The sequence below is a fragment of the Perca flavescens genome, chromosome 1 (assembly GCF_004354835.1).
Source record: "Perca flavescens isolate YP-PL-M2 chromosome 1, PFLA_1.0, whole genome shotgun sequence".
Classification (NCBI taxonomy): domain Eukaryota; kingdom Metazoa; phylum Chordata; class Actinopteri; order Perciformes; family Percidae; genus Perca; species Perca flavescens.
The window spans coordinates 27,269,999-27,282,877 of record NC_041331.1 but is presented as its reverse complement, the minus strand read 5'-3'; the positions used below and the strand labels follow the sequence as shown (position 1 = coordinate 27,282,877).

Genomic DNA, 12,879 nt, shown 5'->3' with positions numbered 1-12,879 from the left:
AGGACGGTCTCACGAGGCTAGATTGTCACTGAAATCGCAAAAAAAAGAATGTCAAAGGTAACATCAGGAGTGCTCAGAGGTAAACTAAACAAAACACCAGAAGAGAGAAAGATCAACTCTAATGCATCAATATTAATTTATTTAGTGAACTTTGTGGTGCTGAACAAGTAATGAAAGCACTGTATTTTCTAAATGCATCTATTTAAAACGGTAATAATTCAGCATTAGTTTTTCACTGCCTAAATTATGTTTTTAAGTGGCACAGGTTTTGAAGGAGCTTGATGGAACTCTAAACATTTTTTTAAGTTGGTAATTCAATAAAAAATGAGCAAACCGTAAAATCAGAACCTTGAAATTAAAAGTAGTGAGAAGCAGTGTGTGAGTTTATTAGTAACACATTTCTCGCTGTACTGAAGCATATACATTGAAAATACACTTCTTGAGCCCATTCTAATGAGTTCCTGAAAGGTTGTCCCTTAGCTGCCACCCTGCAGGAAGCAACAGAATTATAGATTTGCTTTGGCTCAATATTAAATTAGTAGAAGGAAATGACAGGCTCTCTGAAAAGCTAATTACTGTGTGTGTTGGGCAGGAGAAGCAAGGGACAAGTTACATTGCTAATAGGGTTTAGTTTTAGACACCCTATCATTAGTGGAAATACACTACATTTCAGCAGCAGAAGGTCTACTTAAACATAATCTTTGAAATTCGATCCTTCTCTCCCTGCCTTTGACATAAAGCAGGGAGTGGATTCAAAATTCTGCCAGTGGGAAGACTTTAATTAGTGGTGTTAGATGTCCAATTAACAGCTAATCAAAATATCCTTCAGTTACTGCTCTGAAAACATCAAAGTGCGTCGGCCCTATTGTGCAAAAAGACATTTAAGAAAACAAAGTAATGAAACAAAAATACAATATGTAGGAAAACAGCTAAAGGAAAACACTTAACACACAACTTAACACATTTCCCAAATCCCATTGTTTAGGGAGTCATGTTGCATTTGAGGGTAGTGGCATGGTTCAAGGAATATATTATAATGTTTTATTTCAAAACCACAAAGGAAGGTAATGTACCTCACCTTCCTTTATGGTTTTGAAATGATTAAAACGATGAGACATGTAGTTGTTTGCAACTGCAACTCTTGCAGTGCTGATCTTGTAGCAGCATGAGAAATAAACAGCTGCACTGGACAGGAAAACAAGGTTAATTTTCCTAGAAGAGAACAAAAATGTAACTTTTGCAGCCAGGAAGTTCTGTACTTTAAAGCAGATATTTGATTTTACAGACGTTCGTGATTTGTGTTTAAAGACACGATAATTTATTTATCAAGCAGACTACAATACCTGTAGTTAGGCTATAGTGGCAGTTATATAATGTTCACCTGTAATAGCCTATCTATTGTTAGCGGGAGCAAATGGTTTTATAAACAATATGGAGGTGACTTTACTTTATCTAAGTTTAGCTAGAAGTTGTGAAAGTACATAATTGAAAGTACAGAAATTGACAGCTAGTCAAATTGTCAATCAAACGGTGTATGATCTTTCTACTCTCACTCAGAAACCTGCTCCTACATTTCTATAGTATGTCTGACATTCTTTGGTTATCTTTGTCACAGCGAGTTTCTTCTATCTTTATCTCTGGCATACTAATGGTTTAACGGATTCACGCGCAGTCATACTTGTTAATTGAGAAATGCATCCAGTCTTGGGATTCTGTGCTGAGGTAATGATCTGTTGCAAATTTTGTCATTAAGCCAATAAATCTCTGTGCTACCGGTCATTAAACCCAACAACAAAGTGGTGCGAAGCAGTAAAAGTGATGTTATTTATGACAGCATACTTTGATATTTATCTGTAATGGAAGGACACATCAAAATATTGCTGCTTTCTCTCTTGAGTCAAAAAGAAGGAAGGGTTACAATTGTATGCATGAGAGATAAACAACACAGCTAAATATTAGTGTACTTGTAACATTTAAACCTTTATGCCTATGTTGCTCAAACTGCAACACAGGCAAGTAATGGAAAGCAATCAAAGTCATTTTGTACCTGTTTTGACCATGCATATATTTACTAATATAATTAAATTATTATTACTTTTGTCCATATGATATTGTCGCTGGTGTGAAAACCCAATATTTTCAACTTTGAGGATTTCTAATGTTTTTAAATTTATTTGAAGAATGATATGCCCCTTTATAGACTAGAAGCACAGCAGTTCATGTAATAGTGTATGAAGTCAGTACAATGTAAACGCATGGTTGGCAAGCCAAAAACAAGTTATTTTTTTCTGAAAACATGACATTTTCTGACATTTTCGAAAAGCTATTTAAATCTAGAACTACTCATAGAACCCCTGTCACCATATGAATGATCAAGGGGGAGCTCTGGGGGAGCGAAGATTTTGTTAGAAAAAAAAGGTCAGAGGTCACCGGAGCCATTAGGAATCATTGACTGGGGACCACAAGTTTCCTTACCAATTTCATGGCAATCTGGTGTGTTGTCAACATACTGTATCTTTCTGCAGACACAGCGTGCCTGCAGCTTTCAAGGAGGGCTGCAGGATTGGCACTGCTTGAATTACGTAAACACAAGAAATAAAATTTGTGGGAATAAATGTAAATTATATATGTAAAACAGAAATGCAAAACTCATCTGCATTAATTGTCTCTGTTGTATTGTCTTATGTCAATGTGCAACGTGTAACTATTTTCAAATGAAGGAAATAACATAACATTATAGATGTTTTCTACTACAACAATGCCAAGAAAGATAAAGGAGGATTTGTATTACATAGAGAGCAATTCATATCAATGTCAAAATTGGTCCATTAGAGTGTTTATAACTTGGTAGATTAATATTCTAGCTGAAGTTGTGCTTATTCTGATGAAGCGGGCTCCTTGCTTGTGTAAGGCTCTTGATTTGCATGAATCTTTTAGTGACTAAGATGAAAATTCAGAGCACTCAGCTCTAGCAACATAAGTGCAAAAAAATTGAAGTAAATTCAAAATGCAGATTGCCCTTGCCACACTAATTCAGTGAATCTGAACCCAATGCATCAGAAGTTATCTTCCGTTTGTGTGTTTACAACTGCAAATGTAACATGTAATGTAAGTTAAGTAAGCAAGCTAGTACATTTTAGCGTTAAATAATAATACATATATTTGGAGATATATATATATATATATGCAAATACATATTTACCAAAATTGTCACTGATGACGTCAATATAAGGAAATACAAAATGAATAGTTCTGTCCCAAGAGGCAGATGAGCCTCTGGCTACAGCATAGCTTGCAGACACTGTACTGAAAAGTCTGCAATTATTTATAAAACATATCCATTCCATCAACATGTCTAGGGAGTTACCAAGTGATGGGTTTCTGGTAATTATTAAGTGTTGATGGGAAATATTGGATCACATCCTCCTTAGTGGTCCTACAGAGACTTTCTACATTTGACTGAAGACTAGGGGTGTGACGAGACACTTACTCCACGAGACGAGACACATCACGAGATTGGGTTCACGAGAACGAGACGAGACGAGACTTTTAAAAAAAATTTAAAGAAATCCTCAATGATGAAATATATGAATGGAAAATAGTTTTTTTATTCAACTGACCTTGGCTTCTTTGTAGAGGTTTGGGACTACAGTGCGAGTTAAATGCGCGCGTGATGGGATGACGTACCTCGTTTCCAGTGTGTGGAGGAGTCGCCGAAATCCAACATTTTCCACCACAGAAAATGGCCTCATATCAGCTGCAATGAAAACGCCTATGTCCCTCGTTATTGCCGTGGCTCTTGCACTTACCGGTGGCAGAGATGCAAAGGCTTTTAGAGTTGTTTGCCCTTTTAATGTTTTCGTCGCGGGTGCAGTAGTTAGTAGAGAGCTGTGGTGGTGCTGTAAGTGTTTTTGCATAGTGCTCGTGTTAGCCGCGGTATACAGCATTTTTTTCTTACAATGTTTACATATTGCGTTCGTCTTGTCTGTCACTCTTTCGCCGTTTATTATTTCTGCAGGAAAACCAAAATGTTGCCACACAAATGATTTAAAAGTGGCAGGGGGATCTTCAATAGTAATTTCACGCTCCATCACGCTGACATAACATCGCCTCACGAGACAACTTTTCACCTCGACGAGAAATCTCGTCACGTTTTAATCTCACGAGATCTCGTAAAACGAGATCTCGTCACACCCTTACTGAAGACTGAAATTATGGCTGAAGGGACTGAGAGCCAACAGTGAGATTCTACTCTGTTCCCTGTTTTATACATATGTAGGGGAAAGTTTAGCTCAATGGTATGATGCATTGGGTAATATGAATATTATGAGACAATTTCCATAAGATTATGAATTTGCTGATTTAATTGTTCTAATGAAAGTCTATAAAGTAACAAAGTCATGTAACTAAACACATACGACAATTACTTTTAATGGAAAACTATAAAATAATGTATTTAAGTCTTTGAAATTTAGGGATCTGTTTCTGTGACAGGGATTACTGTGTGTCTGGTGGACATGTGGGGAGATCCTGGCAGTGGTCTGTATGTATGTGAATACACACTTAGGAAACTGGTAACTTAGTATGTTTTTTTTTTCTAAAATCAATGAAAAGGTTCAGCCTAATTTGAGTGTCCAATGATCTGGGGTCACAAGCTGATCAGTTTGCTTGCTTTCATTTTCTTGGTGTAATTAGCTGGTTTCCCCGTCCATGGTATGCGTCTTTAGCCATAAACTTTTTTACTGTGTCCCCAGTGGAGACTCTTGGGCTAAAAGTCTGAACTGAACCTCCAGTCCTGGTAAACAGAGCCCTGGTGCTAGAAAAAAAGTGATTGGGACTCCAGGATGGTAGCTTTCTTGTAAGGGAGAGGGGAGAAGTTTTACAGTCTGCTGCCTGGTGTCAGAGGTTGAGGGAAAATGTGTGTTTTATTTTTGTTTGGATTTTGGTTGATGCTGGAGTTAATATGGTGCTGGTTTAATTTGTAATAATGCTGTTCCTCTTTATTCTTAAGTTTCCTTCTACATACCATGTTATTACATTGATTTACATACATATTACATGTACAATAAATAATAAAATGCAAATTTAGTATTGTTAGGGCTAATATGTTTGACAACTGATTAGAGGCTGAATGCTGTAGCCAAAGAGCATGTTAGCCTGAAACATGACAGTATACTACAGTCTAAAAAAGTTGGTGTTATTTGAAAGAAACACATCTTCAGTGTAAATAGAACCTGCATCAACATTTCCAAGTGATTTTACAACATTTTGTGTGTGTTTTGTATGTTTTTCTGCTATATTTTGCAGTGTTCTTGTGGTATTTTCTTAACCAGAGGCACACAGTGTGCCCGCTGATAACTTGGAAATGGTTAAAAGCATCCAATTACATCCAATCATATCAGCTCCTGTGATCCCGTTAAAAGCGGCGCCCTCACCAGCATGACTTACTGACACTTGGGGAAGGAGCAGAGTCCAGACTGTCCTTCCTAAGAAGAAATAAATATTCTTATCAGTGCGGAACAGAGTTGCACCACACTAAAATCCACACACCGGTCTCCTCTTTAAAATATTATATAATTACTTCATAGTGGAGAAATGCATTTTGTCTCACCTTTGCTCACATTTGAAGCAGAGTCATGCTATTTTTTCTTAATTTTAGGAGGCTAGGCTGATTAAATATTCCAATTGTAAATATGGCCATTCAGGTATAGATATTTTAGGACATTCAAGAGTGAAGTAGACAGAGAAGGGAGAGAAATTTAGAAAACTCTGATGTTGTTTTTTTTTTAGTAGTTATGAGTCGCATCTTGACAGTTCGATTTGTTCTGCAAATGGCTACCAAGAGACAAAATTGTGGGAGAAGGTCTTTTTTTGGCTCGCTCACTATAATGATCTTTGTCACCGGCTTGGACGCTGCTGTTTGTGACGTATCTGTTCTTTAAAGGTCTCGCAGCAATATTTGCTAACTCTATTCCTCATCAGACCTGTATTTCCAAGCTCCTTTCTTTTCACTTTCAGCCAGGGAAATTGCATGGTGAGAACCTCTATCACATTTAGGAGAGAGATGGTGTAATAAAAACAAGTTCACAAAGAAGCTCTAGAGTATTTTCCAAAAAAAAATAAAGATGTGTCCTTGTGTAGAACAAACTAAAACATGTTTCACTGAGAACCTGAACCAAAAGTAGCACCTTGAATTTTATTTTCACACTTGTCAACTGCTATTCATTTTAAGTTTGCAAATGCCTCGCTGAATATAATGTTATAGTGACAGAAATGTTTACCCGAAAGCGTAAAGCTTCATTCAGAACGCAATACTGTGTTTTGTTGTGGAAACATGGAAAAAGCACAAGTATATAATATTTCAATTCTTAGCACAGGCACAGCCCATCAGTACCATGCTTGAATCTAAAATAGGATTAGTCTGCTGCGGGCTTATTATCAGCCTGTCAGATTTGCTGCAATAAAATTCAATAACAGAGCAAGAGATGTGGGTGCTGTCATTTTGGTTACTGGAACAAACATTATTTTCTGACCACAGGAAGTAGGGTTACTGACATCATCATAACTTAGAACATTGTGAATATACTTGCACAGCCTGTTTTTAATGAGAAACAGTAATTTGCATGAGAAGTAAACACTTTTCCTCTGGTTGGCATTGTCTGAAGAAAACATTTGTGACAGTGTCTTCCTCCCCTCCGTGGGCTTTTGACTGGAAGGTTGCAAGTTTGATCGATAATCACACTGGCAGGATTTATTTTCACCATGATAGATTCTCATCCTCTTATGTGTATGCCATATGCATACTATCTCTGTTCCTGAGTATAACTACAGTCTAATGTTCCACTTAACACAAACCTTGCTCAAAAAAAGAGAATTTTTATGTTTTCCACAATGACAAAACATCAAATGAATCCAACAGGGTTTGGACACAATAACACATACATACACTATTATCCTACACAGTAGCTCTGCAATATGTACTGTATTTGTGAAGCTTATAATGTTCATGTTCAGTTTGTGTTGTGGTGTTTAAAGAAGCACAAGATGAAACAGAACATCAATCACAAATGTAACATGTTTGAAATACTTTCTTACATGTTCTATTAAACCAACTAAATGACACAAAACCAAAATGCATCCATCAGTATCCATCAAATCATTTAATGACAAGGGGCGATCCTTGTATGCACATCTTTTGTATTAAGGATGTTAAAACCACCTGATGCCTCTCACTGTGAAAAGGCATGTTGAGGCTGATAAATTTACTATAAGCAGAGCCCATTCCAGCCCAATCTGACCACACAGACCAACTTTATTCACTGACATAATGACTTTATAGATTAAAGTGTACAAATGGAAAAAAGTCTTCCATTGATCGGTTTTAGTCATTCACATGTGAAGCGTGAGGGTTCAAGACAGCATGGATTATTTTAGGGGACTGAGATTCAGTTTTTGTGTCTTTTTCTCTGTCTCTCTTCTATAGGGTGATGACGTCCTGACAGTCATCAAAATGAAAGCACAGTGGCCAGCCTGGCAACCACTTAATGTGTAAGTAATCAATCCTGACTATCATAATGCTCACCACACATCTCCTGACAGTGCTGCTGGATTGCTATTTTTAATCAAAAATTGAATACAAATTGCAAATCATCTACATTACTTTCAATGTACTTATCATACATTTCTACGTGGTTTTCAATCATTTGAATTTAAATTACAGTATAAAGTCGACCTGTAGAGACTTAAAACTGGCTAGTGATCTGTCACAGGCATCCATCACAGATTCCAAGATCTTCCTCTGTTCTCATTGATCTTATTAAAGCTATCATCTGGGTCTTCTGTCTATCAATATGCTGTCCATGATATTGAAGACCATAAAAACCAGAGATCTAATCACCCTGGTGTTGCCTTCACAGACAGTGAGTTCCCACTGCTGATGAAAAGTATATTGTATCATGAATAAATGCATGAATTCCGTTTTTATTATTGTGTCAACTATTCCCAACCTACATGGGCTTGCAGTACAAGGCATTTACTCTTTTGTTCTGTACCAGCAACTACATGGATGTGCACAACATCGTCTTTTTTGGAAATTGCAGTGCAAGACACCATGAATGCATATGAGCCAGATCAGAGTGCTCAATATACATTTTCCAAACAAGTAAACGTATAGAAAACTCAAAAATCTTTCTCAGGCATCTTTCACGATCAAATCTTCAGACCTTCATCATCTACAACAAAATTCATACATCACTGGCAAGAACATTCACTATACTTTAAAAATCGGAATAAATACAAATTAAATAATCCATCTTGCCTCCTCTTTCAGGCTTGTGAGACAAAACTAGAAACTTAAACACACTATCTTTAATCATCATAGATTAGACAGTACAAAAGAAAATGGGATTCCTAACTCCTACCTCTAGTCCTTAGTACCTTGGAGATAAGAGGGCTAAATGGAAAAAAATTACATTGGACAGGAGGACATACATCAGGACTAAAGGGGTATGGAACTTAAAAGTCAAGTAAAAAGTCATGCTCTGTTTTTGTAGTTCTGTCTTTTAAGTCAAAAGTGTTATGTAACTCTTACAATACATACATTTCTGACATAATGCATATGTAGAAACAGGATTACCTTTAAGTAGTTTGTAGTAAAAAGAATTGTTGATTACCAGCAGACCTTTAACAGCCAGCTTTACTACTAATTTTGAAGTTCCTCTACTTGTCTTACCCCTGCTGTGAATTTGTAATATGCTCCGTAGCATCTGTATCGGGTCCATGGTATATAAGTGACTCTGCTACTTTCATTTGAAAATAGTGTTTGACGTGTTTTGAATTTCAGTCGTAGTAAATCAGTTACTTAGCTGGAGCCAGATGCACTCATTAAAATGTGGGGGACATAACATCAGCATGCTCTTCAGTAGATATGTCCGCTGTGATGGATTATCTTAAGCAATTTTTAAGTCATACCACATTAAAATGACTGCAAGGTAAGAAATCAATCTAAAAACTTAATGGAATTCTTTCGAAAATAATCAACATTTATATAACGCATCCACACTTACATAAATGTTGGCCCATTAGCTACAAAGTAACTTTGTAATTAATGAGCCACACCATTCTCAGTCACTGGTAAATCACAACAGAAATTAATTAATTAATTCACATATACGATGTTTTAAGGCCTAAGGTATCAGAATATACAGTAAGAAGTCAGTATCCAAAGTTGGCCCCAGAGCCTGCCGATCAGTGAAAACCCAGCTCAAAGGTGCCCTGAAACTGCCAGCCATTACATGCTTACAGTGAGCATGCTCATTTACTCCTAAATTCACAAGAGCCATTTAATCTCTAATTCATGAGAAAAACAAGAATCTTTTTGGCTCGGCTGGCTCAGAAGAACTTCATGGTAAAGGCCTGTGCAGTGTTGTTTCCTCAACCAGGGGGCCTCAGCGAGGGCCATGACTTTAGTCTCAAAAGGGAAGAATACAGGAATAGAAGCAATGATATGCACTAATTAGCTTACTCTGTGCTGCATAGGCAACCAATTAATTGTTGTACAGTGCATCAGATCAATTACGTTGGTTTGGAGCAAAAAAAAGGAAGGACGTTTTGTATTGATAACTATGTGGAAGTGTGCTCACCGTGGAAGTAGGCCAAAGAAAGTCTATGTTTTACTCAACCAACTAGGAGACGTACCTTGTTAATTCTTAAAAGAGTCTTTGGAGAGTTCATTAGCTTTACATATGAGCTGCATTAAAAATACATAAATGGATATATGTCAGCATGTTTCATAGCTGGATGTGTGTGTTTGTGTGCTATAGTAATACAGTGTGAATATGCATGTTTGTGCTTTTTGTGTGTACGTATAAAGTACTGTATGTCTGTATAAAGATGAAATATGCTGTAATCTAAAACAAAGTGTTCTCTCAATTAGAGTTAATTATCTTCTCATCCCATTCAGTTTTTTCTTAAACGTTGGTTGTCAATTAAAGCTTTCAACGTTCCTGTCTTTGACAAAAGTGAGGATGAGAGACAGGAAGAGAACTAAACTGAGAGAAAGGAAAACAGCAACCATACAGAATAAGGAAGTGATTATATAAAGCTTTGGTGAAGAATAGGGTTTAATTACTCTACAGTAGTAGTGCTTCTTTTCTTAGGTTAGTGCCTCCTCTTAAACCAAGCTTTCAATTTCATTTGGCTATAAAGAGCAAAATGGTTGCTGGAATAAAGTGCAAAGCAGCACAGAATATGAAAAAATAATGAAAAATACCAAATTTAACATACAATTTCTCACCTAGCTGTCCTATCAAATAAATAATCTTTGAAAATAGTTGAATGCTTGGTCAACAAGTAAAAACATTAGACAAATAAATAAATTGTGCCCTTCTAATAAATGCCAGAGTCAGTTTATACGTTAGGGCCACATCAAGGGAAAAAAAATTAAGGAGGAAGATTTATTTATTTATTTTACATTTCGAGAATAAAGTCTAAATGTCGAGAATAAAGTCAACATGACTAAAAAAAAGTTGAAATACTTTTTCGAGAAAAAAGTCGAAATGGCGAGAATGAAGTCAACATGACGAGAATAAAGTTAAACTACCATTTCGAGAATAATGTCAAAATTTCGAGATTAAAGTTGAAATGACGAGAATAAATTCAACTCCTTTGTCACTTAATCACATTAGAGCGACTGTCCGCCACGCCAGCTGCCATGTAGGCAACATCATAGATATGGGTTACATCCTTGGAGTGCCGCACTTGCCTGAGCCCCACTCCTTCAGGATCTAACCATTTGATCAATTGTCTTATTGTGTCTTGTGATACAACATATGCATAGGTGTAACCATCGATACCCTTGCATCTGTCTATTACAAGCTATTTCACTTTGCAGGAAAACGGCCACCTCTTTCAAGTTTGTGTGGTTTCTCCTTCTGAACAGACGCAATTTTCGGCACATTCTCTTCAAAGTCCTAATACTTATCACCATACTGTGTTTATGCACTAAAAGAGAAAGAATTTCCTTGTTATTAAAACCGATTCTGAAGTATAATTTCACAAGTTCATATAGACCTTCACAATGCATTTTGTAGAAGACTATAGGTAAAGCTATAGTTTGGTTTATTCTCAAAAGTCCAACTTGATCTCGACTTTATTCTCGAAAAGGTATTTTCAACTTTATTCTCGTCATGTTGACTTTATTCTCGCCATTTTGACTTTATTCTCGAAAACGTATTTCAACTTTTTCTCGTCATGTTGACTTTATTCTCGACATTTCGACTTTATTCTCGAAAAAGTATTTCAACTTTTTCTCGTCATGTTGACTTTATTCTCGCCATTTCGACTTTATTCTCGAAATGCAAAATAAATAAAAAATTTTAAAATCTTCCTCCTTAATTTTTTTTTCCCTTGATGTAGCCCTAATGCTCCGTCGTAAGTTAAAGTATTGAACACAAGCTGGTAAAAGGTCTGCTGCAGTTATTATGGCATATTGTTAGCTAGCAAGGCAACACCAAGATCCAATCTACAATCTACACAAATATGCACACATTTATAAACAGAAACATTTCTGATTAATAAAAGCATTTCACTGGGGTTGTCTGCTGTAGGATGATGTATCCCTTCCTCATTTGCTGCCAGACTTGCTCTGTTTCTCTTTGTCTGTCAGTTACACTTTACCTTTATGTAGAGCACAAATATCTGTTTTGGATAAATCTTAGACATACAGTACTTACTGAGCAGAGGCCCGGGAGAGTCGAGTCAAGTTGTGTGTTCCCAGGGGATAAGGGTTATTTCACATCCTCAGAGGCCATCATTAGCAGAGTGTGCAGGGACAGGACTGAGTTGGCTGGAGTCAAATGGATTTATATGGGCATGATGACAGCTGAAAAGGAATTACTGGTGAATTGTCTATATTTAAACAAGAATCGACCCACGTTTAATTAATCTTGTATTGGCTGGGAAAGTTCTTAATTAGTTTAGCTGTCAATCATTGGTCAAGAAAGATGACCAGAGTGTGTGATGGTGTGTGTGTGTGTGTGTGTGTGTGTGTTTTGTGCTGGAACAGAGAAAATGTGTTGTGGAGATAGATGTTGTCTGGCAAAGTGAGCCTAGAAATATGTCAACTAAATATTTGTCTGCACTTTATTTATAGGAAGTGTAAGTACCTTTCCTTTCTCTCTCTCTAAAGGAGTCGGCGTTTCCTACTTCAAAGCAAACTTGAGCCAGTGCGAGTGACTCTGAGTCCCAACACCCTGAAATACATGGATTCTCTAATTTCCGACACTAACAAACGTGTTTCAGAAATTTTTTATTAGCCTTGGCATCGGAACATATCCAATATTAATGTACTCAGGGCTAAAATAAACTTGATCTTTTGATATCCCTTGTGTATACCAGACTGGTGCATTGATTATATAAACCTTCCCACTAGCTGACTATGGCATTTTATTCCTTACAGCCTCCCATTCAGAGACTGAATTGACTTTTCAGCATCCTGGTTTTGTTGTTGATTACTATTAACCTGGGACACTGTCAGTTTCTACTGACAGTGTCCCAGGTTAATAGTAATCAACAACAATGTCACTTCAGTATCATAACATTGTTAATTTGGGTATCAGAAACGTTTCCTCTTGTATTTACACTTTGTTGGCCATTTGAGTGCAACTCTCTGGTGTCTCAATTGGAAATGTATGACTATAAGTTCACAAGAAACAACTACATGTGTCACTAGGCTTGCTTTTGTTCAGAATGGACATCTCATTTAGGGGTGCAGGTGCAGCCGAGCCTCAGGTCTTCTGAAGGACACAGGCCAGTTGGGATGCAGCTAACATCTCTTTCTCTCCCTTACTCACACTTACAAACTGCTTTGAATCACACAGA

General features: G+C 36.9%; 1 protein-coding gene across 1 annotated transcript in view; it reads left to right on the top strand.

Annotated features, from left to right (window-relative positions):
- The window catches only part of spon1a (spondin 1a), a 72,009-nt gene that overhangs the window by 47,887 nt on the left and 11,243 nt on the right, over positions 1 to 12,879 (top strand). Inside the window, exon 7 of the mRNA XM_028581331.1 lies at positions 7,484 to 7,548. Within this exon, the coding sequence (XP_028437132.1) occupies positions 7,484 to 7,548 (65 nt within the window). The remainder of the gene's footprint in view (positions 1 to 7,483; positions 7,549 to 12,879) is intronic.